This window comes from Aptenodytes patagonicus, chromosome 1, assembly GCF_965638725.1.
Source record: "Aptenodytes patagonicus chromosome 1, bAptPat1.pri.cur, whole genome shotgun sequence".
Classification (NCBI taxonomy): domain Eukaryota; kingdom Metazoa; phylum Chordata; class Aves; order Sphenisciformes; family Spheniscidae; genus Aptenodytes; species Aptenodytes patagonicus.
In genome coordinates, this window is record NC_134949.1 from 158,759,297 (window position 1) to 158,781,578 (window position 22,282).

The 22,282-nt window shown below is 43.6% G+C and overlaps 1 protein-coding gene across 3 annotated transcripts in view; it reads right to left on the reverse strand.

The window, feature by feature from the left end:
• The window catches only part of TMEM255B (transmembrane protein 255B), an 81,141-nt gene extending 67,327 nt beyond the window's left edge, over positions 1–13,814 (reverse strand). For all 3 annotated transcript variants that reach the window (XM_076360425.1, XM_076360417.1, XM_076360433.1), the window contains exons 1-3: positions 13,731–13,814; positions 6,054–6,196; positions 1,339–1,401 (exon numbers count right to left, since the gene is read on the reverse strand). In XM_076360425.1, the coding sequence (XP_076216540.1) occupies positions 1,339–1,401; positions 6,054–6,196; positions 13,731–13,791 (267 nt within the window). In that variant the 5' untranslated portion in view covers positions 13,792–13,814. The remainder of the gene's footprint in view (positions 1–1,338; positions 1,402–6,053; positions 6,197–13,730) is intronic.
• Positions 13,815–22,282: the final 8,468 nt, after the last annotated feature.

Consider the following 22,282-nt stretch of genomic DNA (forward strand, 5'->3'; position numbering starts at 1 on the left):
CTGGCCTGCTGCAGATTTGTGTCTCACAGGTCATGTCCCATTTGGATTCTCTAGTGTTTAATAAGAGGTGAGCTGACATTGCAGCCTTTACCACCATGGGGGAACTAATTAATAATTCTCTCCTCTATCCACCTGGGAATTTTCATAAAACTTGAAGGAATTGCACACCTTTGAAGTCTCTACCTCCCTGCTGAATTCGCCTGAAATTGGTCAACATGTTCAAAAATGGAATGGGGAACAGAGAAAGACACAGACAAATATCATGGCTTTATAAATCTCATTCCTTTGGGAAACCCAGCTAGAAACAAAAGTTAAAAGCAGGGGAATACTTCCAAATACATCACTGAAACTTAAAGGCAATGCAAAAAAAGTGATATTATGAAAGAAGTTTGCCTACAAATGGTGACAAGACCATGTTTACGAAGAAGAAAACAGGAAATCACAGACTACTTATAAGTAAAATAGTTACTTGTTAGTAAAAAGCAAAGTAAACACATAATTCCCTCCTCTGAACTTAACACCACTCTTGATTTATACCAGTGAAGGCTCTGCATTATGAAATTAATCATATTTCATGATGCTTGGCTATAATCAGTCTACTGTAAAGTGCACATTGGACATGCTGTTATTCAACCAAGACATGGCTATTTTTTGCCGAGAGCAAGGAAGGTATAAGGCTTTCCACAAATCCAGTCCTACACACTTTCCTTTACCCAGATGCCCTAAGGACTTTTTGTGACTTCCTCACATAAATAAAAGCAAGGGGGTTGTAAAGCCAATCTAAATCTAAAAAACAAACAACACGGTGTCATCAGATCCTGTCTGACCTAGCCAGGGAATCTTGATAGCAAGAGCTCTGGGGTTTGTCTTCTTTTAAAAACATATAGTTTCAGGAAAAGTGTTCCTGACTTAAATTTCTTGTGCAGGATGAGATCACCTGTTATGGTTGAGCTGATCGTGTGGCTCGTTGCTGCCCAAACTGGCACGACCTGTGCATTTTGTCTCTCTCCCCATCCTTTTCCCAGCTACATGGTCCTGGCCAAGCTCTGGCACTCATCTGACCCCGCACTGGGTCGATTCAACTCACTAAACCAGCAGGAAAGTAATTCAGTAAAAAAAAGCAGACTGCTTCTGTCAGAAGTGAAACCATCCCCTGCCCTGTACAGATGTAGTCACTGGCCAATTCATGCTTCTCTGAAACTTCTCAGAAATGGTGAAACAAATGACTAACATTTTGAGGCAGACGCAGTAGTTTTAAGTCAACTGGAAATCCCTGCTTTTCGTGTTTTTAAGACATTCTGACATGAAAAAATGAAAACGAAAAGGGCTGTTGCTTACCATTTGTCTTCTGTTCTCTACCAGGTGGATGCCAACAATCCCTAGGAAAGATCCAAAGCCAAGCTAAGGCAAAGAACAAAACCAACAGAAACACATGAGGTCAGCTTATTTGGTCAACATATCAAAGCATTACAGTGATATCTGAGCTGATGTATCATGCAGATGGGCTAATTGGGGTAGGTCAGGAGAAAGGGTGGAAGTTACTGCTGGACATAAATCTTATAATGTAATGGGGAATGACCAGAACGGCAGCTCTTTGATATTTCAGAGCAAAACTTGTCATGTAGTAAATGGAAGCCTGTATAGACATACACTTCCATAACCTGGCTAATGTTACCATAGTCACATATAGTTTTACACAGCGTAAAGCAAAAATGAAGCGAAATAGGAGAAAAGAACACTTACATTTAGCCCATACATCATTATTTTGGAAAGTTGCAAAGCTTTAGGCAACTGCAGGCAAAGTTTTCCTCAAAAAATGGATGTGTTGCTGCCATGCAATAGACCCAAGTTCAAATCCTTAGGCTTGGGTTTGTTTGATTTTAATGACTAAACACTATCACACATCCCAGAAAAAGTCCTTGCTAAAATGCCAGAAGGACCAGTACAGTTAGTTTCAACATAGTACAGCTGCAGCACCAACAGCCACAGGAGAGAGAGGAGGAAGGGACACTGGAGTAAGCTGGCCTTACTATTCCTACCAGTGCTGCTTCAACACCAGGCTGGCAAGAAAAGCCCTCTCCTTATGATGGGCCCATGACCATTTGGAGAGGTAGAAACTCCTTGGATTCATGGTTAACACGAGGTAAAGAGGCAACAGGTGAGACCAGCCTTTCATCAGGCCTTCCTGGAGTCAGGACTCCCATGGGGCTCACGTGGGCTTGGAGAAAAGGGGTCTCCTTGGTGCCACACACCTGAGATGCAGCTGGCCACAGACTGAGAAGCAGCCAGAGCTGGAGTGCAGGTGTCAACAGGCTCTTTCCATAGAGCTCCCTCCTTGCCTTGCCTGGCCACACGCTGCCCTGCGGTCACCTCAGTCTCAATCCCCCATCACTTCCACGCTCCTTGCTCCCCTTTTCACTAGGGCTGACACTCCTCCCTGCCCAGACACACCCCCAGTCACCCCCTCAGCTCCCACCCACCCCACCCCATGGACAGGGCATGACATTTCTGCTAAGGAACCTAAGCCCCTTTCCAGAATGAGGTCTTTGAATCTGGTCCAGAGCCCCTCCTCCAAGCACAAGTTAAGTTTTTAAGGACTATGCGTCCCATCCAAGGGCTTGAGCAATGCCCGTGAACTCCTTGCTGTTATGCACAACCGCTCACAGCAGAAAGCAAATCTCCTGCAAGCACTTTACTCGCTCAGCATCACAACAGGAATCCGTCACTCCCCCCTCAAGAAAACAAATGTAGGCAAAGGAGATTTGCTCTTGAGTGCTTTGGGAAGATTTATGTGAAAGGGAGGCACAAGGACTAAAAGCAGAGACTTTGAAAAGGAAAGAGTGTGCAAGTGCATCCATGCTGACAGCTGAACAGGAAAGAGACTTGGAACTGTGAGCAAGGACACTCTGTTCGGGGGACAGCAACTTTGTAAATTAAGATAACTACATCAGAATGACACCTGGTTCCAAGCCCCATTTTTCATCCCAACGGGAACAATCCATAAAGCCCCATTTAAGGCTGATGCAGGGGGGACAGAGCAGAGTAATATTATCCATGTGAAGAAAAAATGAGCAAATATGGAACAACAGCAATTACATCAGAAGGAGTGGAACCATAGATAGAGATCACGATTTAAGCCACAGCATTGCTGAGATTGGTTTAGGGTCACACATGCTGCTTTTTTTTGTCTGTTTAGACAATAGGCTATTTGGGTTGGGAACTCTGGGAGTCCAGGTCAGTATGGTGACTGGGACAATCGGACCCTGTAGACTCCTGGTTGAAAGATTATAAAAACAACAAATGAAAATAATACAAGCAGTAGTCATAGAGAAGTGACATTAAATATTTAAGTATACACAATATTTGTAAGTAAGTGAGGTTGAAGAAGCTCCAACTCTGGCTTTGCAGCCCATTCCACAGACAGCCCTAAACCCAAACTGATGATCAAGCAGTAATCTGCTAAATGCAGACACCATCCGAAGTGGAGCATTATACTAACTCATCTACACACAGAAATATTTTATGTTAAATTACTTCGGATGCATAAATGCAGATAATACCTACCACTATAAAGATGTATTTAGAAAAAAGTTTTTTCCAAAACAAATGATGAGTGGCCACATATGCAGAGTAATTAAGGCACCTATCTCTTCCTGAAGCCCATGGGAACTAAGCAGAAGCCCAAATTGTATTATGGATCTAGCCCTAAAGCCCTGCTCTGCAAATGCTTCTAGATGCAAGTAAATCTATGCAAGTGGATAGTCTTACTCACATTTGTAGGTGTTTGCAAGATAGGGACTAATTCTGCATGGTTTTTAAGACCAAAATCCCTTACCTAAGGTCAGTGGAGATTTAGATCTCACCTACCAGGTCTGAAGTTAATATTTTACTACTGAATTCTATAAGAACTAGACCTTATTTTTAATTGTAATTAACACTGTCTGTCCTCATAATCTTTCTGTTCTTTGAGCCCAACAGTTAAATATGTAATGTCAAATTCACTCCCCTAGCTTTAGGTATCCAGAAGTTTGGGATCAGTGCTATGTTGGTTTTCTAAGCTCCCTCTACTGTCAGCGGAGAAGAGAAGCACCTTTTGAGGGTTATGCAGCTCATTCTGAAAGAGGTGGCTGACTTTGCGCGGAGGCGGAGGAGACACCAGCCCATAGTCCATCTGTCAAAGCTGCACTGGCGTCAGTAACCTCTGGCAATGAGGCAGGAACACAGCAGTGCTGTCATACACCTCTGACCAGGCTTCTGGCAAGATATCATGCAAGGTTTGTGTAGCATCTTTAACTCTTGCTAAATGGTTGGGATATTTAGTGTATTAATGAAGTTTACACTGACAATTACCCATTGCTCTCTCTCAATTACTTCAATAATCCATCACATGTGCGCAAAAAGAATTCTGAATTTTATGAAAATTATTTAGCTCCAACAATCTTTTGAGGGGGGATATTATTAATAAAAAGTTTTGTTTTCAAAGTGTTCTGATAAATTCTAGCTATTCTATCTGGTTATTAATGACTCCAAGATTTTTTAAAAAGTAGATTTATTATTCAGTAGATTATATTTTTCAGCTGAGTGAATGGACATTGTGTTATTTCTAAAAGAAACTAAATGCTGAAATAAACTGGTTTGTGCACATGGGTTTATTACTTATTACACTTATTAAAGACAACAGTTTAAAAATGAAGCGTCTTTCAAGGGAATGAATGCAGCTAATATGGTCTTCTAAAATATTTTAATTCAAATTACAGAAGAAGAGACCTTTATCAGTATTAATCTATCTATTTTAGCTTAATGAAAGGAAAATTGATTCTTTTAAGGTTTTATTCTTGGAACTACTTTTTGTTCTATTTTTAAAACACCACTCCTTATAGATCATTATCCCAAAATTATCTTTCTGAAAGACCTGTTCTCAGCATGACACTAAGATGTAAGAGGACTTGCTTAGGAGGAACAGTTCAAACTCACAAATTATTAATGGCAATGCAAAATGTATGCACAGTATTAAAAGATACAAATCCCTCTTCTCTGGGCATTTCATTCCATAGAGAACAAGAAATAGCGGTACCTTACAACACATTTTGGTAGTGGTGGAGCCACATACCTAAGCAGGTGCCTAACTCCATGAGTTTCTTTCTTCACCTTGCACCCTCTGCCTCCTCTTGGCTGGCTTGGGGAGACCAAATGAGGCAGATGGGCCTTTCTCCATTTGCTGCCCATGCTCCTCTTTTTTAAAATTCAGTCCAGATATCTCAAAAAACCTTTTTGACTCCAGGGGTTTCCACCCTTTTGGATATGACTGATCTCCTTCTGGGATCAGAAAGGGCCATGGGGGTTGAACCGGCAAGGGCCTGGCAGGGCTACCCCTCCCCAGAAGTCAGAGAGGCACCACAGGGCGAAGCAGACACAACTCGAACTTTGTGCCCAATGTAGGAACGTGTTTAAGCAGTCTGTTCCCAAGGCAAAAACAAGACTAAGGATTTCGGAAGGGGATCTTGTGCAACTGGCCTGACAGCAAGACTGCACGTGAAGACGTTAGGCAGGCTCCAGGGAGAAGCTTCCATATGTCCATCCATAGGGCTTTCCCTTCGACGGACCCAGCAGAATTCCTGACACACAGACACGAAAGCAGAGTGGCTCTTTCTGCCATCAACGTAGTAAGCCTCTAAGAGGTCATTTAAATCTACCCCATGCCTACTGTCCAGTCAGTATTATGCGCACATTTAACAGAGATCAGTGGGAAGTCAAGCACAGGTTCTCACATAGGCCCCTGAGCCCAGCATACTGCTGTGCAGTGCAACCTTGACCGCCTTCTGCCCCCTAACAGCCTCCCCTTTGGGGCACTTCAGAAAAACAGAGTTTACCCCCCTACCTTATCACACACTAGAACTAGATCAAAACAAAGGAGTACCTCTCTCCTGTGAAATGCAACAGGACTGAATTTTCTTTTTTTTTTTTTTTTTTAAATCGATCAGAGCTTCCCATATCCAGCTGATAATAATTTATATGGTTGCACCCAATAATCTAAAATAGGTTTCTTTACTCACAACGATGCCTGGGTAGTAGCCTCCCACGGTAACATTCTCTGTTCTTGTGGTAGCTGCCAGACCTATGGTCAGTATGAAAACAGACACTACCAGCAGAGAGACTGTGAACCAAAGTGAAGTCTTCTTCCTTTTTGCAAATTGTCCTGTAGGAAGTGGGGAGAAAAAAAAAAAAAGAGCGCTTTTCATAGCAATCATGGCAGAACAAATACAAAATAACAGAAGATTTTCTTTTGTTAATCTTTTCTGTTGTTAACCCATTGTTGTTCTCCCACTAAGGAAAAGACCTGACAGACAACAGAGGGAATTAAAAAACACAGAGTTAGCTAGAGCTCAGCATAGCTTAATGCACACACATTGGGTACATGCGTGAGATGAGTTTTTATTACGCTGAACTGAAAGTCATTGACAATGATAATTATGTCTTGTCTTCAGTAACGTTTATAATTAAGTGTTGCTCACATCCGTAAGTCAGATCCTGCAGGCCTTAAACGCTTACCTATGTGAAGTGCCAGTTTGACTCTACCTGGACAGAACATAAAAATTTATATTTTAAACAAGATTAGCAGAAGCTCTGCATGCTATCATGAAAATGAATGTACTCTTCGTATTTAGTAGGGCAAGCAAACCAATCGGTATCTCTGACGCAAAGCTGTAATATAGTTGATCGGGTAATGATATATGGGCCTACCTTTTTAAACAGTAGCAGCTCAGTGAAACACATTCAGTCTCACTGGGATTTGGATTCAGATACCCAAAAGTGAAAAATGGCAGGCTCATCTACTGCTTTCAACCTGCTTCAAGTCACTTGACCTTGTTACGGTGGTGGCGTATCTGAGCCGCAACCACAGGTTACTAACATCAGAGCCCCAGCCCATAGCACAGACTTACGTAAGACACATTTAAAAACAGCAGTCGATACGTGACCCTAGCTAACAAAAGGCACCCAAATGAATCAAACGGTGGTCCTCTTTTCTGGTGTTTTTGCTTTGAAAGGCAAGGCAAGAGCGTGCAGGATCACCCCTGGAGCACTGGGCCATGCGATGCCGTGCTTCCCTAGGCTGCAGCTGGGCAGCACGGAGCTCCAGCGAGAGCACAACCTGTCCACAGCACAGGGCCAATGTCTCTCCCCTCCGCGGCCTCACGAAGCTGCCTGCGCGCCCAGTCTCAGGATGAGGCAGAGGCTGTGGTGTTGCACTGAATACTGGAGGCAACAGCCCTCGCCAGGGAGGGGTAGGTGAGAGGGGAAGGCAGCCGTGTGTGGATCAGGCTCTGAGGGTGAGGCGTGATGGTGCTGCTGTAAGCACAAGCAGGGGAAATGCAGGAAAGTCAAAAAGCAAGCAGAAGCCATTCGCAATGAGTCACTTGAGTTATGTGGCCAATTTAAAGTCAGGTAACTCAGTTAAATGTTAACAGTTCAAAAACCAGGCTAGATTAGTGATGTTTGCAAACCAAGTCAAATAATTTCAATGAATAAATAAATGCATTTATAATAAAAATCTGTATGTTTGCTGACATTTCTCCAGTAGATCAACCAGCCAAAACGAGTCCAGTCTTTTAGTATGAAATGCAAGCAACTTTACTGAAGACAAATATAATCTATTGAGCTTACACGAGCCTCTTTCACCTGTATGTACAAAGTCTTTCTGCTAAAGATCAAGAAATAATTCATAGGACTCTCCAGACATGTCCCCTCCTGCCTGTGCCCCGGTTGTCTGCCTCTGGCAATTCCCTGTTAATCCATGGAGGGTCACTGGGGACATGGAAACGGAGAGGTTCTTCATTATCAATCAGTTCTTCACCAAGTGTATGGGGTTAAAGGCAGTTATTTCAATGAAGCCAGTTCACATGGCCAAGAGGGGAAAGCAGACTTCAGACTTGTAAGTCCACAAATGAATTGCCCTTCCCGTAAACTAAAATGATTCATTCAATATATCTACCAGATTTTAAATAATATCTGATGTCCTTGCCGCACTCTATCATCTTTGAAAAGTCATGGAGATCGGGGAATCCCCAGTAATTGAAGAAAGGCAAATGCTCCACCATCTTTAAAAAAGGCCAAAATGATGATTCGTGGAATTACAAGCCCATCAACCTCACTTTGGTTCCCAGGAGGCTGGGACCAAAAATATGGAGCAAATCCTCTTGTAAGACATTTCTGGGCACATAAGGAAAAGGCGATTGGCAACAGTCAGCATTGATTTACCAGAGCCAAATCATGTCTGACCAACCCAGCTGCCTGCTATGACAAAATGACTAGACTTGTGGAGCAGTGGATGTCTTTTACCTTAAATCTAGCAAGGTTTTTAACATGGTATCCCACAACATTCTCATAACCCAGTTGGGATGTCACGGTCTGAACGGGTGGACAAGCAGATGGTTAAAAAATTAGCTGGATTGTAGGATTCAGAGAGAGTGGTTAATGGATTGTACTCTTCCTGGAGGCCAGTAACAAGTGGAATACCATGGGAGTCTGTCTTGGGACCTGTCCCATTTAATATATTCATCAATGGGGAGCAGCTCTGCTGCAAAGGACCTGGGGGTGTTGGTAGACAATGAGCTGACAATGAACCAGCAGTGTGCCCTGGCAGCAAAGACGGCCAACAGCATCCTGGGCTGTGTTAACAGGAGCATCATCAGTAGATCAGAGGAGTAACTATGCCCCTCTATTCAGCACTTTTTAGACCACATATAATATTACACCCAGTTTCGGACCCCCAGTACAGGAAATAAATACATTAATTAACTGCCATGAATTCAACAGAGGACCCCAGAGAAGGTCAGGGGGCTGGCACACTCGCTGTATGAGAAGAGGCTGAGGGAACAGGGCTTGCTCAGCCTAGAGATGAGATGGCTTTTGGCAGAGCTAGTAGCAGTCTTCCAGTGCCTGTGAGGTCGCTGTCAAGAGGATAGACTCAGGCTTTTCACAGTGGTGCACAGCAGGACGACAAAAGACAGTTGACGTAAACTGAAACACAAGAAGTGTTTCAGACTGGGTATAAGGAGAAAAAAATTCAACATTAGGACAGTCAAGCATTGGAACAAGTTGCCCAAAGAGGTTGTGCTGTCTCCGTCCTTGGAGGTTTTCAAGATTCAACCAGGAAAAGCCCTGAGCAATCTGGTCTGACCTCATAGTTGACCCTGCTTTGAGCAGGAGGTTGGACTAGCAACTTCCTGAGGTACCTTCCCACCTGAATTATTCTATGATTCTATGGTTTTATGATAGTCAAGACAGCTAGACTAAAGGTGGCTTGGGTATGTGTGCTCATATCCACTGTTACGAAATTGCAGCTGCAATGTAGACATACTCTAAAGGGACGTAGGAACACAAACCTTCTGAAAGTCAATGGGACAGTGATGCTTCTCAGCCAAGTGTTTCTGAAACCACTGAAAGTCTGCTTTTATGCAAAGTGCCTGAGGAGCCAAGCCTCCACATTTTTCTCAAAGTAACACCTGTACTGGCAAAGGTTAATCAGATTGCATGGAGATAAACTAAGGATCCAACCTGCCCTCCAGAGTTTTGGTTATCAATAATGATGTGCAAAAAATAAAGACGTGAGTTTGATTGCCCAAACTGAGTTTGCTGGAAAATGTCTTAGGAAAAGCATGCTTTTATTTGTAATCGGAGTAAATCGGATGTGGATTTAGTGAGATATAACAGAAAAAGATGTCATTATTTATAGGGTCATTTTTTGGATGGAACTACATTTTGACTTTGAAATTTACACGTGCCAGAAAGCATTTACATATGTGATACCCTTCAATCCTCACATTCATTGATCTTTTACCAGCTGCATCTCAAATCAGAGGCAAATACCCAATCATATCACTTCTTTTTCACACTCCAGTTTGGAAACTTTCATAACTACATGTAGTTAGCTATAAACACCACCCTTAGGAGAGATGACTTACAGGCAGGGGCACAGAAAGGCCCCTTCTGGAGCAGAGGCTGGCACATGCAAGCCCTTGCTCTCAAAGATTGCCACATGCTAAAAGGAGATGAGTAGAAATAGGTCTGAATTGGTTTCTGCTCTGGCTCTCTGGCTTTCCTTAGTCACATCAATAAAAAACTTTGGCATCCTTACCAAAATCTGTATAATTACATGTATATAAGTCACCAGCATATTGTGAAGCCTAAGTAATATTTGTAAAGCAGCATAGTATCTTTAGATGAAAAAGGCTACAGCTGCAAAGGATTCCTACTATTAGCTCCCTTTTGCTATTTCGGTCACGTTGGCTCCCAAGATTTTTCGAGTCCTTGTTTACTGGTGTTTGTAGCAGTTGCCATGCAGTTTTTTGGATCTGCTTTTACTGTACCTACCAGCCAAAACTCAATGCCAGCCTGTTCCCTCAGGAGCCCTATCCACAGCACAGACAGAGAGGCTGGCCCAGCCTTCTTCCCTGACACTCTCTGTGGCAGGGCTTGGACCGAAGGCTGACCATATATAAGAACAGCAGTTAAATTAAGAGCAGAGGAAATGTTGCCGTCAGCATTTCTAGGTTGAATTTTCTTCCAACACCGACGTTCCTATAGTGCAGGAAACAGTTAATGTAGGCTATTGACTTTCCAATTTTTTAATACTGAAGTGACTCTCAGAATAATTTTGACATTTATCCCCTTTAACATCTTTAACAATGATTCAGTACAAACATACAAACCCTTAGTCTGGACTTTACTCCAATTTAGTTATAGTTCAAATTCGTATCTCTAGCACATCAAAAATCAAGCGTGTAGAAAGAAATCTTCTCATCATATCCTTATTAGCATTAGCTTGAGGCCAGGGTCAGCAGAGGGTGTGAACACGTTATTACCTTCTACTGACAATATTCTTCAGCAGTTTTGGCCAACGAAGTATTAACTGAGTTTTCATACTGCAGCAACGGGCACTACAATAAAAGCTGGGAGGTAAGTTAGAGAGGTAATGCTGCTTCCACATCATGGCTTGTGCTCTGCCTGGCATAGACTTAAATTGTGCATGAAAAGGAACGGTCCCAGAAACACTCTCTGCTTTGCTTGCTAAACGTCTGTCAGGTAAAGTACCTGCTTGAGCCACTCAGCCCTGCTACCCCAGTGGAAGGAAAGAGAACGCCATCAGGACAAGGAGGAGAGACACCAGGCTGCTGCCCCCCTGGGACAGAGAAAGGCCCGTGAGGAGAAAAACTGAGATCATCCTCCAGAGAGTAAAAAGAAAAAGTGCCTGCTGAAGACCAAGCTCTGCTGGACTCAGCAAAATCTTGTCCGTTCATCAGTTGCAGAAAACAAAATTATATTTACAATGCTCTGTCCACGATGGCCGGGGGATAAATTCAATTTGTAGGAAGACTATGGAAAATGAATGGTTTTGTGGGGAGCGTATAGGTCAGATTGCTAGCAGAATGCAAAGTGGTAGATCTATTGGTGAATGGTAGGGTCTGGATTTGAATGAAGCAAAGGGTGAATTTAAAAGGAGAACAAACAAATTTATGATGAAATGTGTCCATGGTACGGAATGCATCCAGTGGTCAAGGGAAAGAAATCATAGAATGAAACAGCATCTCTCAACTCTGGAAAACTTGCATATGGTCTGCAATTTAACTCAAAAAAAGTCCACATTTAGACCAAGGCAACTATACTTTGCTAACTTCATCACTCCTTTTTAAAATCCAGCTCCAGACTTCATAAAGTCTATTAAAAAGTGTGGAATGATTTTTGGCAAGGAAAGAATCACTGCAGGATGTAGCAATTTGCTGGGAACACAATCACATTTGCTGAATATTAGCACCACCACACAATTTCATACCTTCTTCTTTGATCCAGTTAAGGTGATCTAAATGGAAACACTTATTCCAAATAAAGCCCCAGCCCAATGTACGTTAGCATCCTAATATGAGAAAAGATAAGTAGGAAAGTTTTATAGCTGGAAAAACAGTGCATTTTATTACCTAATGAATACTACTAAAAATTGCGACATGTTTCAGAGAGTGGCATTAACCATATATAATAAGATAATTTAAGCAGAAATTCACCATAGACAGAGGAGTATAGTATCAAAGGTATCTGCTGCTTTGCCGGTATTGAGAAAATATTTAAGGGAAGATCTTTGGAGCTAAATTAATAATTTTTAATTACTGCAGTGCTCACTTCAGTGCCATCTCTCTCTTGGCTATTGTTTTCATTGTGTATTTTCAAAAATGGTTTATGCCAGTGAAATTGAATTAATCCTACATTGCCTCCCAAAATTAAACGTGATGGACTGAGATGCTTAAAAGAGATATTCACACCTGCTATTGGCGATTACTTTCCCGTTTCTGATTAAATGCTTGACTTGTCCAGAGTGCTGAACTAATTAAACCAGATGCAACAACATTCGTTTCAAGCCACAAGACAGCAGCTTTTCTCAGGCCCGTCTCTTACCTTTATTATGAATTTGTTGAGGAAGAATCCGTGAGTGTGTTATATATTCAAGACCACAAGACCGTGTGCTCTTTTACAATTCTATTCAAAAAAAAACCCAACAAAAAAAAACAAACAAAAAACCCCCCACAAACCCCCCTTTGACGCTATGTAGTATAGCTGTAGTAAGTGATATCATGCAGTATCACTATGACTTCATTGCTTTGACAGCAATTGTTTCACTAATAAATAATTTAATAAGCAGCTAATCACCAGTTTAAAGCTAGCATACAGATTCTTCTTTTTCCGCTGATTACCTGAAAACATTTTTAAGTTACAGCACATCTTCCACCGCTACCTTTTCAACACCGATACCATTTTTCTTCCAAGTTTAAGGCAAAAATTAAGATCTAATACATTTTTTAACTGGCTGTTAAGATCCTCGGGTACATAGCAAAAGTCTCTGTTTATCCTTTCAAGCACTACACAGCGTAATTCCTAGCAATAAGTTCCATTTTTTCTCGACTTTAATGAATTTCGCTGGATTAATGAAATATCTGTCCTTTCTTTTGCCTATGTCTTTATTTTCCAGGACGTACGCTGTAAATACAAGCAGCACACCACTCCAGCAGCGAAGCCCTAAATCGGTAGAAACAGGAGGACGGAAACCCGCTGCCACCCGGGTCGGATGCGACCTAAGCAAAAGCGTGTCACCGCCAGGCGCGGCGCAGCCCGCCGCGGCCGCCAGCCTGCCCCAAGCCGGCTCCGCGCCCTGCTGACGCTTCCACCTGCTCCAGCACAGCAGCTGGCCGTCTTCATCAAGCGGGTGAGGATACCTCTTACATTAATTGCCTATTTGCGCCCCGTATGAAGCTATTCCTTCTAGCGTTACGCCATCAGCACAGCGATTCACTGAGCGCGGCGGAAAGCTCGAAAGAAAAATTGGTATTTTTAAACACCTCAGTCAGCGGGAGTGAGAGAAACGGCATGACCCACACTGGCAATCTCGGGCTGAAATCCCCCGGTGCCCTCACTCTGCGGGACACAGCCCGGGCAGAGCCCCCCCTTGCGCCTTTCCAGCCCGTTAACTAAAGAGCTGAGGCAGAGGCGGCTGCGCCTCCCCGGGGGAAGCCCCCAGCTCCCCTCCAGCCTCGCCCGGCCGTCCGGCCCCGCAGCCGGCTGCCGGCTCCCGCTCTCCCGCTCAGCCGCCGGGGTGGGCGCCGCTCCGCGCCCCCGCCGCTGTGTCCCCGGGGCTCACGCACTCGGCGGGGCAGGAAAGTTGCGGCGGAGCAGGTGCCGGGGCTCACCTGTGGGGTCCAGCACGGCCAGCGGACCCGACACCGCGGGGGCGGGCGGCGGCGCCATCATCTTCCGCGGGCCCCTCCGCTCCGCGCCTCGCCGCGCTGCGGCCGGTGCTGGCCGCGGGGTGCGGGCGGCCCTGCGGGCCCGCCCCGCCGGGGAGCGCGGCGGGGGACGGGGGCGGGGCGAGCGGCGCTGCCGCCGGCGGTGGCGACGGTCGTTTCCTAACGCCGAACCGGCCGTTGCCGCCCACTGCCCCGCGGCTAACGGCAGCGGTCCCCGCAGCCCTGCGGGGGGAACGGGGCGGCCCCGGCTGCCGCCCCGCGGGCACAGCGAGGGCCCGGCGGGCACCGTGCCTCCGCCCTGCCGCCCTCGCCCGCCCACAGCCCCTCGGGGGCAGCCGCAGCCGTGAGGGCACCGCTTCAGCCGGTGCTGCAGGGTCACGTTCAACGGCCGTTCGATGGCCCGTGTAAAACAGAGCGGGCCAGGCCTATACCTCTTGACCCAGGGCCCGAAAAAGGGCGAGCTCCCTTGTGGCCCCTGTGGGCAGGACGGGCGCACTGGGTGTCTCGGCCCAGGGTCCCTCAGCCGCCACACGCCTCGCCTTCCCCGGGCTCTGCCTCTGCCCGGGTCCACCCACCCTGGCTGAAAACTTAGATGTGGCACAAAGTCGGCTCCGGGTGCAGGTCTGTTTCCTCACTGCCTTCTGGTTTCTCCTTTACAAGGTACAGCTCTCCATGTATTTGGTTCAGCACCCTTCTCCTCCCAACTACCCGTGCACGCCGTGAGCAGCTCATTTCTAGGCTGACCTTTGAGCATGTGTGTGGGAGGGAGGGGCACGGACTAGGTGCCCCTGGCGTGGCGGTCAATAGCTTAATTCATTATATGTTCTACCTGTGTCCCAGGCTTGGCTTTGCTTCTTGATTTGTTCTTGGCCTATGGCAGGGGACCAATTTGTCACCTGGTGGAGATCAGAATTATCAAGCTTTCCTTTCAGCTTTCCTCTTCCCTTTTTTAAAAAAATCAATATAAATCAGAAATAAAAAGCCACAGCAACCAGAAATATTAATAAAATTAATAACAAAAACAGGCATCTCGGAGACATAGGTTAAGGTAGGCATAGGCTAAGAGAGGCAACGTCAATGGTCAAGAGATACTGTAGGGCTATTCTTTTTCTTACGTGGTGCCTATCGATTTCTCAGCCTCACTGGCTGTCTCCTTCTGCCTCGGTTTTCATTCCCACAGCAGATCCTGCTGCTTGTCCTGCTTCTACCCAGGAACTGCTAGCTGCTGCTTCTAGTGCTACCGACTGCAGGGATGTGTGACTTCTGTCTGAAAGAGCCTGAGAACAACTGAGAAGAAACAGCCAACAGCCGGTGAGCTGTTTTGGTGCCTGCTGTTCCTTTTGCAGGACTTCCGCATAGCAGAGAACATAAGAACATTTTTTTGTGGACAATGTTTTTGATAGGCTGCCAAGCGCTTTGCTTACACTAAGGTGTGTTCTCCTACTTGCAACAAACATGACTCTATTTAACACTCTTGTTTTCCTTTTGCTCAAACGTCTACATGTATATGTGTATATGCATTTAACTTCTTCAGCCTTTGGCTGATTTCCCCAGAAAATGGTTAGATGGGAAGAGACAACTTTCTCAGGTACCACCCCTAGTCAAGTAAGCCAGGAGCTAAGGCCAACCACAAAGCCCCTTTTTTCTCTTTGCGTCCTCTAACCTGGAGGCATTAACGAAAAGAGAAAAATGAGGATAGAAGTAGTATTTGTACTAACTATTAATTACTAATTATTAATAGAAATTAATGAAGTAATCAGTTGAGAAGACAGAAAAGGTGATGGTACAAATAAAATATTTATTTGAAAGTGACCGTGGATAAGAGTGATAAAAAAGCCCCAAAATCTGGTATAGAGCCTCAGGTTCAGGGATGGCTATGGATAGAGATTTCCATCAACAGTAAATAACAGGGAGGGTTGGGGAAGACTTTAATTCCCCGGACAGTTTGGAAATCAAATACCATATGCAGCATGTATTCTTCGGTGTGATTGGCAATAAACTTTTTCTACCAGCAGCCACTGACCAGACACAACAGCCCAAAGAGAAGCTGCTTTAGAATTCTTTTCAGTAAACAAAAAGGATATTATTAATCCTTTTTAAAATAATTTGATTATAGAAAATAACCTTTGATGAATGACTCATGTTTTTTACTGCAAATTTCAGGAGAGTCAAAAATAGATCTGGTCCTACAGTCCTGGATATCAGAGGGCAAACACTAAGAAACCATGGGAAAATGATTGGTGAGGCTGCCTGGACCTAAAAACTCAAGCGTTTGAATGTAGAAGAATCATGGGCTTACTTTAAATCCAAAATGAAAAATCCTGTATAGCACTTTCATCCCCTAAAAGAGGTTGGAATAGGTCAAGAACAACTGTAGACCTGGTGGATAAGTAACTACCTGAAAGAGGATATTAGTGAGTGAACCTATAGGAAAGGAAATAGGACAGCTACAGTTTGCAGGGTTAGAAACTGCAGAACCAGAGAGAAAGAATGGATAAAAATCTAGCTGAGCCAGATGTTGCAAAGAAAAGGATAACAGATAACAAAGAATTCTTCAACTATATAAATAAAAATGATTCAAAGAAGGAAGATGTACGGTCGCTAAATTCCAGGGATGGGATGAAGATTGAGGCTGCTCCAAATCTCGAATGAATACATTGCCTCAGTTTTCAATCAAAAAATTATTCATATGAGGTTATTGGCAGAGAACCTAAGGCAAGTGAGGATAACATAAATGATATTAGCAGATGTGAAGTGGAAGCATAACTTAGGCTGTTTCTTGGCCCAGGAAAATTGCACCCCAAATGTTGAAAGAATTGGTAGCTATCTTTTCAAGTCATGAGCAACATTTTCAGTGAATCAACCAAGTTGGAGGTGAAGCACTATTACTGGAGAATAGGAAACCTCTCTTGCAAAAAGGCAGAGGGAGTGAGGGGAACAGCAACTCCATGCCCGGTTAATTTGACTGGTGAAAGTCTTGGGGGTAAGTGAAAAATGGGTTCAACTACAGTATGGTTCATCAAAGCTAGATCATGTCAGACTAACAACATCTTTGATAAAGTAAGTGATTCCTGAGGCAAAAGCAATGCAGTGAAGCAAATCTGTCTGGATTATGCTACACGTTTAATAGAGCCCTTCAGAGACAATGACTTAACATGGAGCAGACAGCTACAAGTACGGGTCACCATCAGGTATGGAGATTGCTGAAGGGAAGCCAAGATACTGAAAGAGGGAGGCTGTCTGAGGTGCGCCTCAGGGACCAGTCTGGAGGCAAGATCACTGGTGGTATTGGGTTTAAGGAGTGTACGTGTGGTTATGAAATGTGTGACCATCACAAAGTTGGTAGACATTGCTATTACTGAGGACTATGGGAGCAGGAGCATGCTAGCATATTAGAAATGGGTTGAGGTGGAGCTTACACACTTAAAAACTAACAGTGAGAGCTTTTATTGTAACTTTGGAGTCTCCCCAGCTCAGTGAAATTGAGGAGGGATCTGTGTATCGCCAACAGTGCTCGCACAATGCCAGTGCGAAGACTGCTAAACAGATGTGTTCTAGGATGTATTATTTAATACTCGTTAATTAGTTCAATGCACTGTAAGTGTGGTGGAACTTCATTTTATATTGATGTTGCTGGTTGTCTCTAAAGCCAAAAGGATTTTTTTCACTATTTTGATATGTAGCTTGGACTTGAATTTTCTTAATTAATGTTTTTAAGGTCTTTGTTTCTCAGATGCCTGGCTCATGTACCTTGCTCATATGTCAAAATTAAATCATATGCTAGATTTGTCCCCAGAAGGAGTCCCAACACTCCAAGGTTAGGCTGGCAAGGCTGTTAAGAGTTCTTCTAATGTGTGTGTTGCATGGAACATGGCCTATTTGTCAGGATAATCTTTGCATTCGCACCTAAAAAGTACCCTGTCAGCACTGGGCCTGAAGGCCTCCATGATGCCCTTGATCTCTCCTGCTCCTTTCCTGTGGCACACTGCAGCTTTGAAGGTTTTTGTCTTTTGTCCTACAGGTCATCATTATGCTGGTGAATGCTTTGGAGCTGAGGTTGGTCACACGTGAAATTTGTATCCTGTGTGTCCCTGAAGTCCTTTCTTCTTTATTTTAAACAAGACCAATCTGTTTCGTCTTTCCTCACAGGTCATGTTTTCTAGGCTAGTGGACATTCCCATTGCTTCCCTCTAGTCTCCGTGTCATCACACTCTGAGTGGACCACATCTTTCTTAAAGGGTGATGCCCAACAGCTGGGCAATATTCAAAATAATTTTTAATTCTAAGTCTGTCTACCAGCATACTTCCTCCAAGATACTCAACAGTTTCTCCCGACTTTATGTCCTCTGCAAATTTAATATACCTTATATCCCAAGGCCATCAGTGACAATACTGAATAGTACCAGACAATGGAAGCACCTCAGCACTTTCCGTCTTCCAGGACCATCGATAGGCGTCACTCTCCAGCTACTTGTTTCATCCCTTCTGTAGTATTGTCATTTACGCTGTTTCTCTGTAGGAGGGTCTGGTCTGGTACTAAGTCCAGTTATATCGGCTTCATTCTCTTGCAAGAGTTATTTTCTCAATAACCCCTTTTGGAAATCCATTGTGGGCTTTTGGTGGTGGTGGTGTCTTTGGGGGAAGGTTGGTTGGTTGTTTTTAGTAAAACTCAAAGCAAAAACCCAGCCCTTCCAGCCCTCCTCCATGACTCCTGCCCTCAGCAGGGGTTTGTTTCCCAGGCCCAGGCTCAGAGATCTAGTCACAGAGAGTGCCAGTGTGAAGCAGCTTAAATGACCCCAGTGCTCTTAACTCTTCACCGTAGTACTCGGACTGCTTTTGTATTCCTCAGAAAGTTTGGGGCCTGTCTCCTCCTCCCATTATTTGAACCCCCAACAGAAAGGTAAGCCAGTCATCGCTGAGGCTAAACTCAGGCTTCTTAATAAGCCAGCTTGCCCAGTCACAGAGGGTCATGACAACGACGTAAGCAGATTTCCTTTGTTCATAATTTATAAACAGTATTTATTGGCATGGTTACTGGTACAATCCCTCTAGGAATACATTGCCTTTGTTCAGCTGGGCAGTCTAAGGAAATCATGCAGGAAGTGAAAGGAACAAGAGAAGCAGCCATGAGGTTGAGGTTAATGGCCACTGACTATTTGACTAAAATAGTCAATGGCTATTAAAAGACAATTGCTGGACAATTCACTTCAAAAATTCTGCTTCCTGGCGCCAGCCAGTTTCCAAGGTGTGGTGTGGTGTGGTTTTATTAGCAGAAGATTTAAAAGACCGTCTGCCAGCTTAAAAAAGGACTTGAGAAGGTATAGCTATTCATAAGCTAGTCATAACATTGTTCAGAGGCATCTGAGATAAATGAATGACACACGGGCGCATGTTTGTCAAAAGCAAGCTTAAAGTCTTTAAGTGCCTTCAGTAGATTTTTCACCCATTAATTTGTGCAGTCAGTTTTTGAACTCTATAAACTTTTAGCATTCACAACATGTTGTGACAAGGAGCTCCATGGATATCTGTGTGCTGTGTGAAGCAGTGGAATATCGCAGTGGGAGCAAGAAGCAAACTGAAAAGAGCAAGATAAAAGTCAAGCTAAATGTCAGGTATATTTAGAGTCATAGGAGAATGTACCTGAGGAAAGGTACATTTCCCTTTCAAAAAGCCAATTGCTACATGATACCAAAAGTCATTATGTTACTTATTTCTTGATAAAGCTAGATAATGAGAAGTCATATGGATGATGCACTGGAGACCATTCTTGTGGTGTAGCTCATAACCTTATCAAGGCAACGGTATTGTGAGAAATGGACTTGACTTTGCTGAAGACTGACAACTGTCTTTTAGCTGGGCTGATGACAACGCTGCTTCCTTCAGGAAAATCTTACCGTTCGGTGAAAGAAGGGAATTAATCTCATTCAAAGGATTTAAGAAAGGAAGACAAAACAAAATGCAAAGGGTAACCAAAAGGCAGAGATTAAGGTCTTTTGCAGTAGTGTCCTGGTTTCGGACAGGTGTAACAAAATGCAAAGATGTCAAATATAACATTTCAGAGTCCTAATAATTATATGTCCCCATTAACACAGACTATGAAGACATGAAATATCAGAAGACATACAACCCATGGCATGAATGTGCTACTACGAAAATGAAACATGTTAAGGCTTTGCGTAAATCTGTAACAACTAAATGAAGTCACTGTACCCTAATCTTACTTCATGGAACAGTCAACATGGTTTTAGTAAAACACAAGAGTATCTTCTCTTTCAGGTGCCTTCTGAAGGATTGACTCAATACAGAAATAAAATCTCTGAAAATTGAACTCTTCCTCTGATAGATGAAAGTGACTTTCTGTGGGTAGTTGTAGGTGAACGACTGAGAGGTACAGAAATAACATACCAGACCTTTGTCAGGAAATTCCTGTTGGTAGGAATAATCCAGTGTTGCAGTGAAGACTGCACAACAGAAAGCCTTTTTAATGGAAAAAATCTCTGAAAACTAAAGTAAAAAAAGGTTTTCAGAGAAGTACCTGGTTTTGAAATATTCTTATATTGATAGAGCCTAAGTTTATATAAGCTGGATGTGTACCTCTGCAAGATGATTAATAAAGGTATGTTTGAAATGCACCAACAATAACACATCAGAAGTCTAACAAAAAAACCCCTTACTTTGTGTTGTGAAGTGTTACATTAATTTGTACATAGGTAAAAATGTATATACAGAGGTATTTATACCAGTCCAAACAGGAACAGATCATCAATTTTTGAAATGCATGAGGAAACTCCTCTGGAAAATGCAGCTTAAATTTCAAAAATATGCCATCACCAAAAGAATAAATCAATCTGAAATAGCGATGTGGTAATGATATTTTTATAACAGGCAGAATTTCAATTACACTTCTAAGTAGTAAACATGAAGTTTGATTAATTATTTTGCCCATCTCAAGGCATCTTCAAAAATTCCTTTAATAGCACAGTGAATTATACTATCCATTCAAATTATATTTTTTTTTAAAGCCCAGAAGTAAGTGAGGCATCCTGTACCTTTCCTCATATCAGTTGGTGCCTAATTTAGTCATGCCCTTCATGTCTGCTGTAGTAGACACTGTTAAAGTCAAGGACAATGTATAATACAGTCTCAGTGAGGGAAAAGAGCTCCTTGCACCTCCCTCTTCCCACGCAAGTTTGTTTCCTCAGTATATTCTGAACAGCTTTGCTCAGTTCAGTTCTAAAGTCTCAGTTATGAGGTTCTCCTCCTTTCCCTTGACAGGCTGTTTAACAGTTTAATGGAAACTGAGGAGAGTCGAGAGCCAAGTTCCACACTGAGAACCCCCTTGAGAGTTGTAATCTACTGCAACGTTTGTCAAACTGATCTCCTAATTGTTTTACTGATGTACTCGTAAACTTAAATAACTCACAGTACTCTTCAGAAACTCTGGACAATGAAATATGAAATTAGAGTAATATTCTGACATGCACTGCAGTTTTCACTGTATCACAAATGTCTTGGTAAGGAGAACAGTGAAGTTTGGAGAATGTGGTGGTGTGGCTCAACTGGGAAGAAGAGAGCAGAGGGAGAGGGTGAGCAGAGACGAGCGGGTCAGCCTTTGAAGCTCTAGAAGGAAATGCAACAGCCGTGGAGAGGTATCCCGGTAATGTAGAGTGAGTCTCTTTCTCCCTCCCAAAGGGTCCTTAGGAGCCACCCAGGTATTTAGAGGGGGATAAGATGGTGGGGTCTTATTGTAGTCCAGTGTCTCAGCGTTTTTACAGTGCTCACATCCATTGAAAAGATCACAACTGCAGCATTTATTTCGCACAGGAGAGAAGCAGCTTGCCAATTCTTAAAAGCTTGTGTTTAGGATTTATTAAAAGATGTGAAGGTGTAACAGAAAGAAGGCCATAAAACCTGACTTAGAGGCTGGGTCCTTCTGCAGGACGTTGTGTGACGTTGGAGAGATGAGGATTCCTGGCTACTTGGCACAATAAGGCAGTGAAGGGGGTGAATCACATTTAGCTGGAGACAGTGCAGGGTACGCAAACGGCAGGTGAGTTCTGGGTGTCAGAGTCGAGGTGGCTCTCCACCAGTCTCACTAGCTAGCACAGTGACTTACAGTGGCCACTGCTTTAGCTCAGCTGCGCCTTTCAGCCCTGGGAGGGACTGCCTTTACACCATCCCACTTGTGGCTGTACCCATGCTGGCTCAAAAACAGCTGAGGAGCTTGGCCTTTAATTTTAAAAGGGAGGATGATGCTCCATTCCCTGTTGATACCTCTGTGGGGAAGAAATTCTTCAATTAAAAGTTAAAATGTCAGCACTTTGTCTTCCAAATTCCTAGCTTGGTTCATTATGGCAGCACAAAGGAAGGGCTACAGCCTGGTTTATTTCTTCTGCTTGATTTGAAAGTACCAGAATTAATGGTGCATGTGGTGACATGGGCTGCTTGTGGAGATAAAGAGGAGATGTAGGGTTGAAATAAAAAAAGGTGACAGG